The 20201-nt window shown below is 46.3% G+C and overlaps 6 protein-coding genes across 6 annotated transcripts; 4 read left to right on the plus strand and 2 right to left on the minus strand.

Annotated features, from left to right (window-relative positions):
- Nucleotides 1–4449: 4449 nt before the first annotated feature.
- Nucleotides 4450–4740, plus strand: N7478_004133 (uncharacterized protein; the record flags this gene model as incomplete). The annotated part of the gene is made up of 1 exon (XM_056920347.1): nucleotides 4450–4740. One exon carries the CDS (start codon nucleotides 4450–4452, stop codon nucleotides 4738–4740), a length of 291 nt encoding a protein of 96 aa, XP_056778384.1.
- Nucleotides 4741–7436: 2696 nt separating this feature from the next.
- Nucleotides 7437–9066, minus strand: N7478_004134 (uncharacterized protein; the record flags this gene model as incomplete). Its single annotated transcript, XM_056920348.1, is given in 5 exon segments — nucleotides 7437–8201; nucleotides 8255–8392; nucleotides 8444–8793; nucleotides 8877–8988; nucleotides 9007–9066. 5 exon segments carry the CDS (start codon nucleotides 9064–9066, stop codon nucleotides 7437–7439), a joined length of 1425 nt encoding a protein of 474 aa, XP_056778385.1.
- Nucleotides 9067–9643: 577 nt separating this feature from the next.
- N7478_004135 (hydroxymethylbilane synthase) lies at nucleotides 9644–10748 on the plus strand (the record flags this gene model as incomplete). Its single annotated transcript, XM_056920349.1, has 2 exons — nucleotides 9644–10128; nucleotides 10211–10748. 2 exons carry the CDS (start codon nucleotides 9644–9646, stop codon nucleotides 10746–10748), a joined length of 1023 nt encoding a protein of 340 aa, XP_056778386.1.
- A 2282-nt stretch (nucleotides 10749–13030) lies between these two features.
- Nucleotides 13031–13822, plus strand: N7478_004136 (hemolysin III family protein; the record flags this gene model as incomplete). Its single annotated transcript, XM_056920350.1, has 1 exon — nucleotides 13031–13822. One exon carries the CDS (start codon nucleotides 13031–13033, stop codon nucleotides 13820–13822), a length of 792 nt encoding a protein of 263 aa, XP_056778387.1.
- Nucleotides 13823–15478: 1656 nt separating this feature from the next.
- Nucleotides 15479–16096, plus strand: N7478_004137 (uncharacterized protein; the record flags this gene model as incomplete). Its single annotated transcript, XM_056920351.1, has 2 exons — nucleotides 15479–15913; nucleotides 16061–16096. The coding sequence occupies 2 exons, from the start codon at nucleotides 15479–15481 to the stop codon at nucleotides 16094–16096; spliced, it is 471 nt and encodes a 156-aa protein (XP_056778388.1).
- Nucleotides 16097–16513: 417 nt separating this feature from the next.
- sha1 (putative calmodulin-binding protein Sha1) lies at nucleotides 16514–19573 on the minus strand (the record flags this gene model as incomplete). Its single annotated transcript, XM_056920352.1, has 1 exon — nucleotides 16514–19573. The coding sequence occupies one exon, from the start codon at nucleotides 19571–19573 to the stop codon at nucleotides 16514–16516; it is 3060 nt and encodes a 1019-aa protein (XP_056778389.1).
- Nucleotides 19574–20201: the final 628 nt, after the last annotated feature.

Here is a 20201-nt window from a genome sequence, read left to right on the forward strand (position 1 = left end):
TCTTGGCAGTGCAGCTCTCACTTATTGGAATGCTTGGTCTTCAATGTCTGGGGTTGCCCTTGCTCAATTAATACAAATACACTAATAACTATCCACAATATTATTGTACGCTATACCCTCACTGACGTAGTTTAACCTAAGTGGATTCTAAGTGGATTATCCTCCACTTCATTGAGTATCCTCCGTACTCCGTAGATAGAATCCTTGGTGTGATGTGTACAGCGCATAGTTACTTGGCCCTCATTTAACAGTTTGTACCTAAAGCACATCCCCCACACACTGGGCTGTACACTCGGTAGATCACCGCTACTGTACTGGGAATGTCTTGGTATATGCCAGTATACGTTGCTAAACAGGCCCCAGAATTTGGCACATATGATCCTCAATGCATGTTCTGCCCAAGCATGCCAAGTATGCGAAGGCAGCACCGATCTTTCATTTTCAGTTTCAATGGAGCCAAGAAAAGAAACATTGAACTCTTGAGCCCAAATTAAACATGAAAGCCTAGATATCTAAATTTGGTACATTGGGGATTCATTATACTACGAGGCGAAGTCCAATCCACTCCAAAGTACGTACTTTGTACACACCTGCAAGCATCAACTATGGATTCAGCCCTGGAGCCACATGCGTCCAACTGTCGCGTGGACAGTAAAAGAAAAGATAAACATTTCATCCTACGCTGTACCCCCGACCTGCGGTGAAACGTTTACTCGACTAAAGTCCACCGTAGGGCAACAAGGGAAAATCTTCCTAAAAAGATAATGGCAAAGAAAAAAAAGAACCAAAGCGAAACTAAAAAAAAATTTGCTCATAGTCTTTGTTCTCCGATTATGTCTGCATATGTGGATATGATCTCACGGGAACACCAATCGCTTACAAGGAAGTTGGCTGACTAGGACGCCGAGTTGAAGCCAGAGAAGCGGTCAGTTGGGATTACAATTCGGTTGCTCCCCGAGTTCAAGTTCCAGTATAAAGTAGAGATTGGAGAAAGCGGCAGAGTAATTAAAACATAACGTATACAATGTTGATTCAAACATTACATCCATACGGGTACAGTAGTATCTCCAGTCCTTAATTCCCTACGGTAGTAAAGTCACTGTACCTCAAACAAGCTTTGACTGGAACCAGAAAAAAACTGTGGACCAACATACAGAGAGAAAAGGACAGGGCGAATTGAGAGTCGAAACATTCTCAAACTCAGCGTTAAGATCGCGACAAGCTTCGCGAATCGTCGGATCACAACCCCACACTGCAGCACATCGGTACTGAACAGGCATGTCCCCTGTAAGCACCGGGCAAGCTCACTGGGCTGCAGATTTGCCCATGAACCGGTCAACGGAGGGCGCAGTATCCAGGCAGAATCTCAATCCCAGCGAAAGCTTGTTGGCAGTAGAACGGCGTCATAGCCCCAGGATAGCCCAGGTACAAACAGAAGAAGGGGATCTTCTCACAGTGCTCTACATACCCCTCTGCTTTTTGTATGTACATTACTAAGATTACGCATCGGCTTTTGAATTTACGAGCGGCAGACATGGAGAAAGTTTCGCGAGTACGAGATAAATGAGAACAAATAAGGATAGTATGTATCTGTATGGAGTATGTACTACTTAGTCAGAATAGGTACGAGTACATTACCTAAAGACCAATAAAGTCGAAACACGGCACATGAACGATTTCCACGGGTCGTAACCGTCAGTGTCATTAGCAGGACGGCGCTCTGTGCCACGAGATTCTGTCGATCGGGGTCTTTCCTCTTTCATGCGGACGTATCGCTTTGCTCCTTTGATTGGTGTATAACGTAAGTTATGGTGGGCTTAAGCCGCCGAGTTAACCCTTGTTTGTAGCTTCTATCCTTGTTCTCGGGCATTTCGAGTCTCATTTCGCGCGGACAACCTTTTTGTTGCTCGGTCTAACAACCGGAGAGGGGTACAGGTACATTAGCGGTACGGCAAGACTCCGTCTATACATACGGTACTCCGTACATAACATTAAACATCCTAACCTAACTTAGCGGCCCCTCAACCCTCAACAGCAGCCCCCACAGAAAAGAGAAGAAAAGCAAAAGAAAATCAAAAAGTAATGATGATCTTACGGTGAATCTTCCCACCAATCTACTACTGTATACATGTACACACATACCCGAAATACTGTCCAGGTGTACATAGAAAGCGGGCCAAACAAAGAAAGAGAAACTCCTTGTAGCGCCCGGAAAAATTATCCCGAAGAAACAGAGAAAGAAAAATGAGGTCGAAATGAACAAGTCACGATCGTCAGGACCCATTCACAAACAAGTCAACGATGAAACTCATCACGTCCCCATATTGCTCTCGTGGCACCAGACAAAAAAAGAGGGGGGAGTAGAAGAATCATGAACTCAAGCCCATGGGGAGAGACAACTCTGCCGTCTGGATCCGCAAAGCAGACTACTGTACGGAGCAAATTGATCACACCCCGTATACTCCGTACGGAGCACCGCAATAAGGTGTGAACTGTGCAGGTGGAGGCGGCACTACTGCCAGACTTACGATCCTTCGATTGGAGCAAGTCCTCCAAACAACGAGTATAAATAAAACACAACGCAAGTGTTGACCGGCAGCATCAACCGGGGAAGTGGATCCCCCAGCTAATGTACTTATGTATGCAGTTCAGTCGAGCTTAGACCTTATTGGGGATCGTCCGGTTGAATTGGCATTGAATGAGCGCTAGCTTGTTAGTCGTGCATGAGTTGGCGTTCTGTGTTAATATGAGGGATTTTAACCGCTTCCCCACCGAGTCTGCGAAGTCGGCCGAATTGAGTTAAGTTGGGTTCCTGGCTTCGATGCTAGTTGTGGTTAGTAGCTTGGGGGTCACGGTTTTGGTGGTGGTTTGGGGGTTTCTTTGACAGCGGCTGTCTCGCTTGGCTTGACGGGCTTCGGGTTTATACGGGTGGTTTAGTCTCGTTTTTGGGGTTAGTGGTGCTAGTGTTTAGTTTCTATTGTGCAATGTAAATTGTTCATATTATGTGACTAAATGTGCTGATTTTTGTTATCGCCTGCGATCGATTGGTTTGACACGCATTACTCATTTTTCCTACAATATACTCCAATACTTGACTCGATACCCAGTCCCCAACACGGGGTGCTGAGAATGACTCTACTACTGGCTCTGACTAAGTTCGATGTACTATACGAAAGAAAAGTTCAAAATACGAGAATATACAGCGCGCGCAGGGGAAAGAATAATACACGGATGAAAATGCCGTGGGCGAATTCTATGGCTTTTCTTGTGCTGTCTATTGGTGATACAGTTCTTCTTTCATAAGACACAAGACCCGACCAAGACAAGTTCATGGACAATTTCTTTCTCTTTCTTTCTTCTCGGCGCTGCAAAAGCCATAAGCCAGCAGGTCATCCACGTAACATACCTCGCGAAACCGGCAAAACCGGCCCAGTCTTGCGATTTCATATTCGGATTATGTATCTACCCAACCAGCATCCTTTCAACCTTGGGATGATATCTTTGGTTATCTTTTTTTTCGGGCATGTGCTGCCTAGGTGGCCGCCATTGCCACCACAAGATGTTGGTTATTGTGGCGAACACTTATTCATCTCGGATCTTGAGGCCAGGGTTGATGCCTGAGGTGTCAACTTTGCTTACCTACCAGAACGCCCCGACCGAATGCGGTAATGGCTCACATTGATCTGCTGCAGTAAGAAGACAGAGGGCGAGATAGACAGCCCCCGAATCTTACAGTCAGCCATATGACATAAAAATCATGGAGATTGATCAGATACAGAGATCGACCAGATGAGAAACACTAACGAAACTCACGAAACTCAGTAGACCCCCCACACTACTCCTATGTTCTTTGCCAAGAACTCCTTGAGACGACATCCAAGCCTCAACTACTCAGGTAGGCTGGGGCGGAAGATCACTTAACTCAAAAGCCAGCGAGAGAGAGGGCGATGAGGAGGGTGGACACAATCTGCAACAGCGCTTGGCAAATTTAAAAAAAGAATCACGATCACCACGATTCTGACTGCCAAGCCCTGCGCTCGAAACAGTGCAGCCTTCAGAATGCGCCCGGTGCGACTCAGCCGATGATCGTGGAGCTGTCATCGACTCCAGAGCACGGAATATGGAGATACAATACTGTACGAAGTACAATAGAATAAGAAACGAAAAACAAATCATCAAGGGGGCGATACTAACTTGCTCCACATCCGCAACTCTGGGGTCGAGAAGAAGAAGTGGACCGATACGAACACCTGTTCCTGTCTCACCTGAACCCCTTTGAATCCCCCACAGACTCAACGCCTAATCTCTCCTCCCCGAACAAAGTTTCAGGGGCAACGCAATTCCTCTATTGGAAGCCAAGCCAAGACTATCAGTAAGGTTATCCTGTTCCTCTCGGCGCCAAGCCCAGTCCACCTTTCAAGACAAGACAACAATCATCATCACACAGCAATGCAAAGGGAGACAGCCCGCAGCCCACAGCCCACAAACCCAATTCCACCTGAGGCTCGGCGTTACAGTACAACAATTGCAAATAATGCCGCCAAGGGCGATCATGACGATCCGACTACTCAGCCTGCGCGCATAAAGGAGGTCTTGGCAACAAAGCAAACTATTGCGTCTATTGAATTTGGCGCCAAGACGTCGTACAGTACGCCCTTTATCTCCGGCCAAGGGAAACGAAAGAGGAAAGGGAAATATAAGAAAAAGAAATCCAGACCGCGCCGAGACGAGACGAGGTAAGAACCTTGCAGTGGCAGTGCGACAAACGGGCCATAAAAAAACAACACATGAAACTATGAAACTATTCGGCCCCCCTCGGGATCGACCGGCTACATGAGAACTGGCTTGGCTCTGAAATGTTGTGGTGGTTGACTCGGTCCGGACCGATCGAGTACATTGTAGATTGTAATTGTGTCCCCCGTGCGGACAATATGCCTGATTACTATACACTTTAGGAAGAAGTTTCTATTATCTTCTTACGCGATACGGATTCTTGCAGCTGTGTCGCCTGGTTGCGCAATTTCGGCCCTAACTCACCGACGGGGATTGTGAATTGCCCAGGTGCATTTCACTCCATCTCCCCTGCATCGTGGATGATCTACTGTCAGCATTCATTACATAGAGCACCCAAGCAGGTACATCAAAACAACTAACATACAATCCTGAAACATTCACCAGAGAAAAAAAAATTGAAGATTTTGAAAAAGCAATACAGAGACCATACAAATTATCCAACTTTCGGCCCTCTGCATAAGCACAAGCTCAGTAAACCATATTCATTCTGGTCTTAGTTTCCCATCAGGAATTTTCCACAATCACGCATAAACTATCTTAAACCCCAATCAAAACTTGATCACCTGCACCCATCCACATGCTACCCCCCCTACCCTACACTAGCTCAAACGAACATATCAGGCTACCCGGTCCGATAATAGTAAAACCGTTGCATACACATAGTATTTCCAGGGCAACCCTATGATGCACACACCCATAGCATCGGATACACGGGTACACATACATCCTAGTGTATCGCCAATGAAAAGCAAGGCCGATCTTCTCGAACATTTCACTGATCACCGAGCACAAAACATGGTTAGCCTGCAGCACCAGGTCAGCGGGACAATGGCGATGTACCAATAACAGCCGCGAATCCCCGCACAAGAAAGAACAGTGCATAGACAGACAGTACCGGGCAAGTTCGGGATAATATCTGAATATTATTCGCTCTACTCTGTGCTGGTTAGTTAGTATTCGCAACCTGATGTTGACGATCGGACCCGTAATGAGCACATCTGTCATCTGCTAGTTAGTTGCGGACAACGTTGGGCCGGGTAGTAGTATGTGTGTATCCAGCTTGAACTTGAACCTTTCAAGTTCAAGTTGTTATTCAAGACCTCCACAATTAGTACTAGTAGTATTACCGCTCAGCTCGGCATAATAATCGAAATCATAGAAAGCACAGTAGTAATGTTAGTTCATGTTGTCTTACTTCTGTGAATTATGCTGTAATGATATCATTGTCTGATTCTGGAAATCCAAATGGGGCTAAAATGCATGGTGGCAGCGCCATCTCTGGGGCCGGCGTCACCTTATCTAGTAGTCTGCCTTTTATGGATATAGTTCTTAGATATACGACGTATGCGAACATCTTATTCTTACTTCGGGCTTTAACTAGGATGTTCCTTTCTTTTTGTCTACAGGATCTTGCAGAAGGATGCTTATTGCAGAAGGAATATTATTGCAGTAGTAATCCAGTACAGAGGATGCATTCAAATTAATATTTCTAGAATTAAATTGTAGTATCCGTTTGAATAGGATACTTTACTGTTGGTCTTACTTGTTCTTTTCTTATTCGTCTGGCTTGACACTTCCATTTTTGTTTCGTTTGTGTTGGGGCCTCTAGATGACGAGCTTGAGGGCTCGGGTGCATTAAGCGGTCTGGGAAGAGGTAGATGATGCTCAGGCTGTAGGTGAGGGATTTAGTTCAGGTCTATAGTATATGCAAGATGAGGTTTTATTGATTTTGTCTGAGTATTTCAATCTATTTTGTTGTTTAAGTGATGTCATTTTATATAGTATTAGACAGAGTAATGACAACATGAACCTAATCGTCACTTTGATTTAGAAGTCAGTGCGACCGACATCTATGTCACCACTGCCCTAAATCGTCATCGCGGATTCGTTTGATGGCTCTTTTATTCTCTCATGCTTAGTCGGAGATGAGTATACCCAATAAAGACAAGAGAACGTCATGGTTCTGTCCCTCCTGAGTTGTTGATAGCCTTCACAAGTCCTCCGAATCACCTGCGATACCCCCACGAGCACGCACATCCCTTAATATCGAGACAAACGCGAGAACCCGAGAGTGAGAAGGCCATGACCTCTCACACGTCCCATATTGCCGCGAGCGAGGTCGTCGCTTCGTAAACCTCTCTTTGCTTGGTAAAAGGATGCCAATTGATATGAATGATGACTGGCTGCGGCAAAATTACGGGCGAAGACGTCCCGCAGACTCGGCATGAGAGTTTGTCATAGGGTGCAGCTTGGTCGATTTCGGGTCATTGGTATTTCATAGAGCAGCTATGAGGGAGAGTTCGAATATGCTGTAAGTCGCCCATAGTCGAGCCAGTTGCCAAAACTAGGTGGACGTAGATGGACCTAGTATCACCGTAATCACTGCTGACCAGCTAAAGTAATGGCCATGTATATTATTCCACTGGAACTATGAAGCCCGTAAGCTCATTGCAAATGGATATTTCCGTAGTTGACATCTGGTTTCAGACTTCTCCCATGGCTTGTCGCAGTAATTCCCCATAACTTTGGTAAAGTCTCGAGCGAAATGATAAAAGTATCCCCCAGAGAGGTAAACTTGACAAGCAGGATGTAGTAGTCGTATACTTTGCTCGGTAGTTTGTAAAATCTCTTTATACCACTTCTCAACATGGAGAATTTTCACTCTCGCCGGACTTATACGTAAGCCACGGAGTGCCCTGCAAGACACTGGCTAGCCCCAGTCCCATCGATTCCAACGTAGCAAAAACATCCTGGCACCAGTCGTAACGATCATAGAAGCCATTTCTATGGAAGAATTGAGATGACATTGCCACAGGAAAAAGGAGATTATGACCCCCAAGTATGTGCATGTGCGGTTGTATGAAGTAACCCACGCCACGACAGAGTTGGTCCGCGTAGAATAAGGCTTCATGGAAGAACGAAGTATATTCATTTTGGCTATCAGCCACATGATGAGAAGAGACGATGACACCTTGATGAAGAATCGTTTGGCACTCAAATTCATATAGAACTGAAGATATAACCAGAAGGGCAGTCCAATATAGCATGTAGGCTTCTGCTATATCAACAGATATAAAGTCGAATCTTTCCGGGAAGACCGCATTTCTCGTTTTGGGGCGAGGTATTCCGGAATCGTCAGGAACAAGGGTATAAAGGGGACATTCAGAGACATTCGTCAGTCGCGTATGCCATGAATGCGCTTGCCATTCTAACTCATGACATAGATATTTCGTATTTGTCAAGTCTTGGGTGGTTTGCACGCTTCCTGCCTTTTCAAGAAGGGCAGTGCATTCCATGAGAATGTCGATTATTTCATCTAATGGATCATCAACTCGTGGAGGTGACAACATCTTCCACATTGGGAAAGAGGAAAGAGCGGACTGGGATTTTCCGATGGCGTGAAAGATCTGTTGGAGTGAGATTACTGCGAACGAGCATAAATTTCGCAGGTACTACTTACATTCGATAACTTCAATTGTCGAAGAAGCATAGTAGAAAGTTGATCTCTCTTTAACGATTTCTCATGTAGAGCAAGGACGGCATTTGCACCTTGCATGTGTGCCATCCAACCCGCAAATCCGTACGTACAATTAATGACCTAGATTCGTTAGTCTGTTACCCAAATCTCAATCAAAAGGTACCAACACACCTCGTATAATTGAAAAACAACATTCGCGCAAAGAACTTCTTGAACTGGAAGTCCAGTGCGAGGAATCAAGGCCGCAAAAGCTTGTATAGCGTGGTTATACAGTTTCACACCGTGATGTGTCAACCGACTATCATTGAACTTCTTGCCGACAAAAGCCGCAGCAAGTGCAGAGATAGCTCGATCAAACAACTGGCTATTCTTCCCGTCCATTAATGACGGAAAGTCCTCAATCACATTAGTCACCTTTTGACATCTTAAATTGATGTGCCCCACAGGCGGAGACGGAATGTAAGAGTCAATGAAGAGCGAGAAAAGTTGAGACCGGATCTGCGAATTGACATTGATAACTCCTATTTGAATATCTTCACATTTCTTTTGAGGAACGATAATATTCTCGGTATTATCCGCTAGCTCCGTAAAGGTATGGACGAACCTGCGCGCTCTTTCGTATCCCTGGCAGTGGTGGCCTCCTCGGAGACAACGGGCGCATTCGGGCCGTTGAAGATCGCACTGGGGCGAGTCAGGGACTGATGGCGCACGGCTTGCTATCCGAACCTACTCACCTTAACCTTTCGTTTCCTGCAAGTATTGCATCCTTTGGATCTTAGGGGAGCCCCGCCCATCGTGGATAGCGTTGGATTGAGCCGGAGGCGGGCAGATGTGAACTTGTGAAGTCATACGGAGTAGCAGGGGCGAACCGCAGATCTCTTCCAATCGGAATGTGAGATCGATCGCTGAAATTACGGAGCCTCTCCATGAACTATATCCCCATTCTTAACTCAAAATTATACTCTATCCAAAGAAATGTTCTAGAAGGCTTCTGAGAGTACTTTGATACGATATTAGAGAGATTGGAGAAATTGAATTTTCAGTCCCCGGACAAGCTACTACCCTAGAGCCTCATGCTAAAATCCAGATGCTGCATCCTCTGAGTGTTATCAGTAAATCGAATGAAGATATCGCCCAGAAAACCACAGGTATGCCACTGTGTCATCAATGACATATATGTTTTGTCAAAATAAACACCTAAGTAAATAAATGTCGAGTTCCCACTACAATAAGGACTAGTGTTAGATTCGGCCCAATCGGGTAAGCAGAGCGATATCTTACCGACGCCATGCAATATCTGTTCTCTCTCACACCACCCACTACTACTACCTTCAACTTCCCTTACAGATCACTTATGACAACAGCTCTAAAATGGATAAAACACAATTGACGATCGGAACTCGAAACTCGAAATTAGCATTAGTCCAAGCCGAGAGGGTCTCCGATGCATTAAACGCCGCCCACCCCCACATTAAGTTTCCATGGCAGACCGTCTCCGTGAGCGGGGATGTGGATAAAACAAGTCCATTTCTCAAATTTGGAGGGCCCTCTGATGCGGCCAAAAATATCTGGACTGAGGAGATGGAGGCCAAACTGAGCTCTGGCGAATTGGATCTGCTAGTCCACTGCCTCAAGGATATGCCGACTCGTTTACCAAGCGGGTGTGTCTTGGGTGCGATTATTCACCGTGAAGACCCTACCGATGCGCTGGTTATCAAGAAAAGCTTGCAAGACCAGTATACGGATCTATCTCAACTACCTCCTGGATCAATTGTTGGCACTAGTTCGACCCGCCGCAAGGCTTTGCTCAAATGGAAGTATCCCCATTTGAAGGTTCAAGAATGCCGTGGTAACATGTAAGACCCCACCTAGTACTCGATGATGAAGGATTTACCATATCAGAGGATAAGATATGAACAAATCGGCTGATCATTTTAGTGATACCCGGCTACGCAAGCTGGACGAGGGCGAATATTCAGCAATTATCCTTGCAACCGCTGGAATGAACCGAATCAACTTAAATAGCCGTATCGCAAAGCACTTACCCCCATCCGAATTTCCCTATGCCATTGGACAAGGTGCACTGGGAATTGAAATTCGTGAAGGCGATACTCAGACTTTGAGTATTGTTCAGCAAATCGAAGAGCCACTTACGCGATGGATCTGCCTAGCAGAACGATCGTTACTGCGCACCCTTCAGGGCGGATGCTCATCCCCCGTGGCTGTTAACTGTACCATCGAGGGCAGTGATGACAAGTCTTCTACAACACATCGTTTACGACTTGACGGCACGATAATCCATCCCCATGGCTCTAGTCAAATTTCGACATTTGCGGTCGCAGACGTGGCAAGTGACAGAGAAGCCGAGGCTCTTGGAGAAACACTTGCAAAAAGGTTGGAAGAGAACGGTGGAAGAGCTCTCCTGGATGAGATCCGACTTGTTCAAGAAAAGGAAATGAATGCCACACAAAATTAAACATGTGATGTCTATCTAGGCAAGGCTACGTGATAACTGGAGCAGTGTGCAATAGTACTTGTAAATAATATGATGATCGAGATACTCCCCACTCTAATATATCAATTCGCGAAATTACAGCCAGCTCACCAGTGAGGCAATAAGTCAACTAGGTCAAAGGTCTGGTATGCTTCTGCTGGTAGGGCACTTAGGCCAACAAACATCTCCACGATCATATATGTCCGCGCGGTGATATACAGAATAGCAATCAAGGATATTAACATCACCTCCCATAATAATATGGGCTTAGCCTGTTGTTGTTCCTTTTCAAATGCATTCAGACGATCCACAGTATTTTTCTCGGCAAAGCGCACTCAGCTGCCCATCTGCCTTTTAAGTTTCAACCATATCAAGTACTTGTCCCATCTTCCAAACCTCTGGCGAGCCGCAATAGTCTCCAGAACCCAAAATGAAACAGGTGCTCCAGCCACGATTGCGCTTGAGACCCGCCATAAGTACCGTTCAACTCGAGATGGGAAGTTGAAATCCCAGCCAATCAAATGCAAAGACGCGAACATCGACGTGAAGATAAATAGGGCGAACTTTTCCAGTGTACCGATATCGGGGAATCGATCGTTAGGGAATCGACGCAATGGTCTTTCTCGATCATCAAAACGTATATTAAAAAAATTTCATAAGATCGCATCCGCAAGTAGGTGATTCCTTTGCGACAAAATCAAGGGGTGTGTTTTTGTAAGGAGCCGCAGCAACGTCTCCAGCATGAATTGATATTTGGGCCGTCGATGCTTCTGTTCTCAAAATAATGCTTGCCTGAACATCTCTGGGTTTATGAAACCAACAGAAGAATGTGCCCATTGTACATAGAACAATGGCGCCCGTGGATAACTCGAGGGTGGTTGTTGAAAGACTGAGCACAGCACGACCAAATAGTTGTATGATAAACCAACTGACTTGTAGAACAGTAAGAATTCTAGCAAGTGAGTCTGTTTTAGATCTATCCCAGATCTCTTGAGCTGTGACTTCAGGGTATGGAAGGTATTCTTTCTCTACAAAGTACGCAAGTTGTCGGCTATTGATGAGAAACGGGGTACTATCTTTGGGCTGTAGTAGCATTCAACCCATATCTGTATAGAAACCATGTCGAAGAGTCCACGTCTGTTCTTTCTCTGCTAGTCTGTTGAGTCGATGAGCAGATCTTCGAGCCGAGGCCAATTCACCTATAGCTACGGTCAAAACTACTTCTTGGCCAAGTAAGGCCCAAAACATCCATTTTGCCCGGCAAACAACGATCTGAAAAGCTCCATCGGATGGGGCATATTTAGACAAATAGCGGTCCAAGTGCAAAGTCCGATTGCCGAAAAAGAAGACGATATTATGTCAATTGTTCCCCGCTCATTTGGTCCTGATGTCCACCCGTAAATAGATGAGGTCGGAATATTAGAAGTGTGGCTCATCTTGACATGACCGCGAAGCGAAGTAGGATTAGAAGTATGCAATAAACAATTTGGAAAAGTTGAAAATGGTAATATAGGTATCCTACAACTTAACATAAATAAAACGGTCTACTATGAGGAGGGGTTCGGGCAGGAGGCCAGCGTCCGAAACGCCCAAGTTCTGCAATATGCAGGAGTTCACAGATAAAGCCAACTGAACAAGGATTGATGGACTGTCGCCAATCATCTCATGCCCTCAGCTGCTGGACGCATGTGCTGATCTTTTGAACGGAATATGTCACCAATCAAGAATAGTCCTCGCGGACCTCGCAGATGCTCATCTTTTCCCTGATGCGCCGGTTTCTCTCTCCCTTTCCCTGGAGCGGGCCGTTGAACTGCCTACTTCGAGAAAAGAAGTACTCAAGCAATGACCACAAAAACATCTTCTACCCAGTGTGCGGAATCCGCAGGCCATGTTTTGAAGCGCGGTCCGCCCTGATGCCATCGACGAATAGAGGGCCGAGCTGCCTATCCCCTCGCAGATCGCTAACCAAGCGGGCACCAGAGCGCCTAAATCTCCTGCCCCTGATTTAAAATCGCTACCCGCAGAGGACCGCAGAGGAAATCTCATGACTTTCAATCAAGTTAAAAACCGACGCTCTATGAAAATTTGTTGAGATCGGAAAATATTGGTTATCAAGTCTAGGATGGTCTCAAACGCTGCAAAGCCCCCATCCGCTGGAGACCCGACGACTGGAATGTCTCTTGATGCCGAGGATCGAAAGGCCCCTCACGGTTACTGGCCAAGGGCTGCGAATAAATATCAGATTCCAGGATGGCTTCGCGACAATGACTATATTGTGGAAGGCCATCCCATACCAACTTTTTCATACACGACGCTCTTTTCGCCTCTGGCGCTGTTGGCACATGGAGACTATGAACATCTGGACACACCTCTTGGGCTCGGCCGCGTTCATCACCTCTGGTATCGCTCTATATCGTTTTTCCGAAAACAGTGGCCTCAATATTACATACGGTAATATATTCGCCTTTGGAACGTTTACAGCTTCAGCTGCCACATGCTTTGCCTTCAGCACAACATTTCATACATTAAGAAGTCATTCCTACAACATCCATCATCTTTGGGGACGAATGGATATTCTGGGAATTTCGATTCTCGCCTTTGGCTGTGGTGTGTCAATGACATATTATGCATTTTATTGCCAGCCTACCATCCAAAAGGTTTACTGGGGCTTGAATGTCTGTTCAGCTGTAGGTGCAGCGGTGACGCTGTTCGATACTGGCGGCGGAGGCAGCAAGATGAGAGAAATGCGTGGAGGTGTATTTACTGCTCTTGGTCTCTCTGCTATGTTGCCCATATTTCATAGTCTCAGCCAAATAGGTTGGGTTCGCGGATGTATTGAGATAGGATCTGGATGGTTTGTAGCCGAGGCGCTCTCTTTACTAGTTGGCGTGGGATTCTTCGTTAGTCGAGTCCCTGAGAGGTTATTCCCAGGGCCATTCGATATTTTTGGACATTCGTATCAGCTTTTTCATACCTTTGCTGTTATTGGTGGTGCGTGTCATCTTGGTGCGCTGGTTACTGCATTCAAATACCGGCAAAGCTCCCCATTGTGTTAAGAGAGAATCGGATATTAATGAATGGAATGATGGATAAAGCATATGTCAGTTGAACTGTAGAATAATAAATCAGATTCAAAATAGGAACACGCTGTACCAGGCAAAGCAATACTATCTTTGGTATACATCTTTCAATGCCAAGAAGGAGCTTCGAGGTCGATATCATCGACATGTTGTACAAAGGAAAAGAAAGTAAAAGATTCCTAGGTAAAAAGCGCAGTAGAAATTTGATGTCTATGATCTATTGGCATATCGATTTTTTTATCTAAAATCCTGGGCCCGGTGGTCCTCCAGGTCCCGGGGGACCGTCATCCCCACAACAATCACAGCAACACTCGCAGCATTCAAAGCAGCAAAAGCCAGCACAGCTAAATGAAGATAACCGGTTTAGTTAACAATCATACATAAATGAACTGAAATCATTCTGAACTCACATCCCACAGCAGATATCGCCACCGCCACCTCCACGTACATGGACACTCATACTCTCAGGGCCGCCCTACAGTAAGATTATCGTCAGCACTGGTGGATCTTCATTAAACCCGTTCAATCTAGAGGGAACTACGTCATGAAATGGGGACTTCGTACGGGCTGCTGAGTGATAGTCTGGTTCATTGAAGGAGGACTGTCAGGTTGTTGCATGGTGACGGTATTGGCGTCCCACTTGCCCTCACTGATAGGCTCTTGAGCGGGCTGAAACCAGCTCTTGATTACTTCGAACATTGTGGAGAAAGAAAGAATACGAAGATGTATGTCCTCGTTAGTGAAAATCGAAGAACTGGAACTTTCAAGTTAGTACTCTACGGCCCTTTTAATATCTCCCAGATGCTTCAGGCAGCCATAGTCACAAGCAGGGCCACGATAGCAAACGCGTGCAGTATTAAGATTTATCCACAGTCACCCAAATCAATAGTGTTAATATTCCGGGTTCAAAAAGGTGGTTATTCACTATAGGCAATAATGGCGGCCGGGACGCGTAAGTCAGAGCCACGTTTGAAGCTGAGTGGAGCTATGCCAAGCCGAGTCCCCGGTAGGGCTGTGTTGGTTCGCCGCTCATTTATCGCTTGCGTAGACGATGAAGTACGCTAGGTTCTTCTTTTGGTTTTCCTTTAGGAGAATTATCCGCTTCGAAATTATGTAAAAATGGACTCACTGTGTAGAAAATTGTCTAAGTAGTTGGAATTTTGTGTAGATACGGACCAATTTAACTTGCAGCCAACTTAAACCTCAAGTCTATCAATGATCGACAATAGCTTAAAGCAAAAAAAGACACTGCAATTCTAATCTAGGCAACAACGTTCAATAGTCATTTCAATATCAGCTTAATCACAATTGAGGCTTGGTATGGGTCTATAGGGATTTGGTTGTGGCTTGGCAGCGCGAGTAGTTTAATAACCATGCCACAATGTGAGGCGTAGGTTCTAGAAAGATGAACATGACGATGGCATGGATCCACGTACCCCGAAAGAGATGGGGTCTTATTTTTGGGCTTTTGGAGTCCCCTTTTTCTTATTTAAACAAGTACACCCCGCGTTGTGGCTATCTGATCCAGTTGATTCAGATCATATCAAACCAAATCAAATCAACATCCTATCAAATCTCATATTATCGATTTTCAAGCCTACGCATACCCAAGCTACACATTCACATACCAAAATGGGTCTTTTCAGTCATCATCACCATAACGAAGAGGGTCCTCACCAAGGAGGCCCTGGTGGCCCTGGCGGTCCTCAGGGTGGTGGCCCCGGTGGCCCTCATGGCGGCGGTCCAGGTGGTCCCGGCGGCCCTGGAGGTTTCGGAGGACCTCAGGGTGGTGGCCCCGGTGGTCCCGGAGGATTTGGAGGACCTCAGGGTGGTGGCCCTCATGGCGGTGGTCCAGGTGGTCCCGGCGGCCCTGGAGGTTTCGGAGGACCTCAGGGTGGTGGCCCTCATGGCGGTGGTCCAGGTGGTCCCGGCGGTCCTCAGGGTGGTGGCCCCGGTGGTCCTGGAGGATTTGGAGGATCTCACGGTGGTGGTCCCGGTGGCCCTGGTGGCGGTCCCCATGGTGGTGGTCCTGGTGGTCACGGCGGTCAAGGTGGACCTGGCGGTCAGGTAAGATACCCCGCTCAAAGAATGTGAATATCTCGAAAGTAAGTTGCTAACAGTGAGATTAATAGCACGGCGGATGGTAAGCTCGCAATCGCACATGCACGGATAAACACATACACACACGACGCTGGAAATTTCAGTTTATATCAGACTAGTCTTGCTGGGAAAGATTGGTTAGCTGCTTGAGCGGCTTCATGGTTTCAAGAGGATGCAACGATTCTTGATATGCTGTCTAAATACTAGTGCTTTATATGCAATTGAAGAGTAGCCGAGGTTACTTATTTGTCTACTATATGAGACCGAAGTATGATGGATGCTGTACCATTTGAATGCTTGATTGGCATTTAAAATAAAGTAGCTTTGATCGAGTAACAGGAAGTTGAATGAAAGGGATAAGGGTATTTTTGAGCGCTGAATCGATAAAAAAAATGATGCAAATTGATAGCATCAATTCATGTCCTGTTAACTCCGATCTCAAAACGCAAATGAAAAATTAAAAGAGCGTCTCGTTGAATTCGTAATCGTCATGTTCGTGGGGGTACACCACGCTAGGATAATCATCCCGTGGCAAAAGGAACGAATGTAGAGGGATCATATCTGATGTCACAGGCGGTGGGTGGAAGGGTTCTGACGAGGCTTTCCAGAAGCCTGGGGCCGTGTGGCAAGCTTTCGATTTCGTTGCGCGAGCTTTAGTCTCCACCACCTGATTATCACATCTTTGGCCCACATCATCTCAATCCGAGTTCGGACCACAGCTGCACAGTGGGTAGCAAGAATCTTTGCGATGCTGCGGCGGTAAATGTCGCGGCTCTCTAAGCGTGCTCGCCATGCACGTTGGAGAATGGTGGCAGCCCGAGCGCGCTTCGAGGCAGTGAGTAGTCGAGAGCACAAAAATGCAAGTGACCCGAGGGTACATTCACGGTCTAAGATGTTCGAAGACGATGAGTCTGCAGACACCAGCTGTGCAAATTGAGAGCTGCAACCCAATAGACTTAGTCGTTTTTGTAGAGATCGAGAATTCGAATATCTGTTTCTGTTGGCGTTGGCAGAATGATAGTTGCTGATGAGATATGGCTCATATTCATCGACAATACTCTCATAAATTTTGCCATCAGCAAAGCTGGTTGTCAAATTATCAATTTGAAGGCCTTTCAGACCAGCTAGGAGCGCAGCCCACTGCTGGAGAAGTCGTGTATGGTTGTCGGCATCATTAAATTGCTTCCCGGTAAACCAACTTGTGTTCTTGGGAGAATCATTTCCAAAAATCGTAAGGGCCTTGTGCTTCAATCGTAAGATCTCTTTTTGGACATCATCCCAGTCAACAAGACTGGCCAAGCCCCAACTACCAACAAGAGCCCACAAAATAGCGATGGTCTTCTCACGGTAACCATCAACAATTTCCTCGGGCCGCATATCAACGAAGACTGAGCTCGAGCCCTTGATAGAGCTCAACGCCGACAAAGCAATCTGAACGTTGAAAAGTTTTGTTGCGCGACTGACGCAAGGGTATTTCAAATGTTTGGAAAGTGGAACATCTGCATGTTCACCAAAAAGAGAGAGAGTCTGCCCGGAGTTCAAAGTAACTTCGGTTTGATCTTGGTCGTCAAGTCCGACACGGCTAGGTGTAAAAAACAAGACTTCCACAATTCTAGTAAGACGTACACCATCTCTCAAATCGACAGCAATGTTTTCAATCTGGTACTTGTACTCTTGTAGCTGATGCTGCTTGTAGGACAAACGGCAGCCAAAGTGAGCGAGAGGCTTTGTAAGGTCCCCATAAGAGGGTACCAAGACTCGTAACAAAGCTTGAAGCACACCGGCTGATGATTTGAGTTGTGATGAAGATACAAAAAGCTGACGAGGAACAATGGACCCAGGAGACTGGCGTGCTTGGTCTAAAAGAGTGACAAGCACTATGCATCTAAGGACTGTACGCTGATAGGCCTTGGCGTGATCAACAGCTAAAGCATCTTTGGAATCAGAAGCAAATTGATTGAGGTCCTCATTTCGCAACAAAAACGTGTCCAGGAAACATTCTAGTTTGCTAGCGGCGGCTTTCCTATCGTCTTCGAACAAATCATAATCAATAGAGATCTTTCGACCAATGACAGTCTCTGCAGCTGGCGCCAGCGCATGGAAGTCATATGAATGCATCCAGATATCAAGGAACCTGCGACGAAGACCAATATCTTGCCTGAGGCGATAACTTCGAGAGAGGACTTGCTTGGGAATACTCAAAGTACCGCATGACAAAGAAGCCTGGAGCTTTCGGTACAGGTGAATAAACATGTCAGTATGATAAAGTTCAAGAAATTCCAATCGAAGGGTGTTCTGGTCATAGAATTTCGTGCTTCCATTCGAATGCTCGAACAATGAATTCACTAATTGCGTAATCACAGTTTCTTGGTGCGAGAGCCAATTGTCCTCATATAGCGCAGGCTTTTTAATGTCCTCAGTCAACTTCGGATACTGGGCATTGAGCTTCTTTAAATTTGAAGTTTCAATCCGTGCATTGGAAGAGGCATTGTTCGATCCAGAGCGACCAAGACGACCGGATAGCGCTGAAGCACGAGCATTGAGGTACGCACTTTGAATTGGCCCTTTCGAGTTGGATAAGGCGGGCTTGCGGCGTTCAACAGGAGCCGGTGATGGCTTGGTCTTGCTCCGAGTCTCCTCAAGTACGCTGCGCTTAGACTGCACTGGCCTGACGACTCCAGCGATCTCCAGAGAGCTCACGCTCTTCAATGAACGAGTGACATTCCGAGGAGCGATATCCTTAAGTGGGAGATTGCTGGCATGGGAATTGAATGGCTTTTTGGAAGGCGGACTGCCTTTCGTCTCAGATTCAAAAACCATGCCAGGGGGAATATTCTCTTTGCCACCATTTTTGCCAGCGATATCGACTCGGAAGACACTTTCCTGTGCAACTTTCTTGCTCGCTTGAAGCGGAGCTCGACGGGCTGACACAGTCAAAGACTTTCGGGCTTGTTGATTTGCAATGCGTTTCTCTAAAGGATTGAACAGCGTACCGTCCGTCACTGGGGGCGGAGGTTGGGCTTGTTGCTTTTTCAAAGGGCTGAAAAGGTCCATAAACATATTTGGGACGGTGCTGTCGTCTAGTGGAATGTAAAGGGTGTTTTGTTGTACCTTATTTTTCAATGCGGGACTAGAAATTGGTTGGCTTGTTTCGTTGGACAGTGCTCGCATTCCGTGCGATGGCTGTTTCTTCGGAATCGATTCAAGGCGGCTCGTCTTTTGCGGCGGTTTCGTCTCTTGGTTGATACTTTGAGATGAGCCCAGCGGGGCTTTATTATTTGGTCGGATTCGTTGGGCGGGTTGAGCCAGTAGCGATGACTTGCGAGCTTCTGACGTTTTGGTTGTTGGCCTATTTGGTCTTCGCCGTTTCTCTGCGGGCGTAGGTTCTTTTTCTCCGTCATTGTGAATTTGAAACCCCGATCCAGATCGATTTGCTCGGCGAGGCCGTACTCCCGTCAGAGTTGGTGCTCGTATCTCCGTGGTGAATTCGATGTTCCCGGTAGCTTCGAATGGCTCGTCACTATCAACAAAGCTGTCTAGAGTGCTATTTCCACCGTAGCTGCTGACATCAGATGATCTCAGCCTCAATGGGCATGGCGTAAAGGCTTCTCCGAGGATTCCAGACATCTTGGTGACGGGACCAAAGTTGTAGGTCGAAGGTGCTAAAGTCGCATAGGTCTCATAAGTGTGAGAGAGCGTTGTGACCAAAGTGAAGTGACCCTTGCAGATAAGCGGTGTGGAACAAAATAGGGTGATTTGCGAAGAAAGTAATTTTGGCGAATCGTGTTAAGGAAAATAGAGATTGAAAACGCGCTGAAGTTTAGAGTACTTGAATGACACGCGCCACGCTCGCGTCCACGTTCACTATCGGAGGCATGTACAGCTGCTATCGTGGTTACTGTTGACGCACGCGTTGTCTAGGGCAACTGATTGTTTATGTCATCATCGCGGGGCTTTATGTCATGTGACTTTCCGTGTCGCTCTTTCCCAAAATAGAGCTGGCTCACTTGCCCCTGCAGAAGCAACAAACACTTTCATGCAGCTCAGATCTGTGTATCTGTGCACATCATAATAAGCGTCCCACTTGAACAGCAAGGTATCATACTGAGATCATATTCTCCTTTATGAGTTGTACGATGGATGTAGGTACAGTTGGCCCCTTGATTATTTCTTGTTTAGCAAGTTTGGCCCTCTACGCCTCATATACTCCTGACTATGCAAAGAGGGTGTGTTTTTAGAGACTCTGTAGTTCTTT

The sequence above is a fragment of the Penicillium angulare genome (assembly GCF_028827245.1).
Source record: "Penicillium angulare strain IBT 27051 chromosome Unknown utg000004l_segment0_segment0, whole genome shotgun sequence".
NCBI lineage: Eukaryota > Fungi > Ascomycota > Eurotiomycetes > Eurotiales > Aspergillaceae > Penicillium > Penicillium angulare.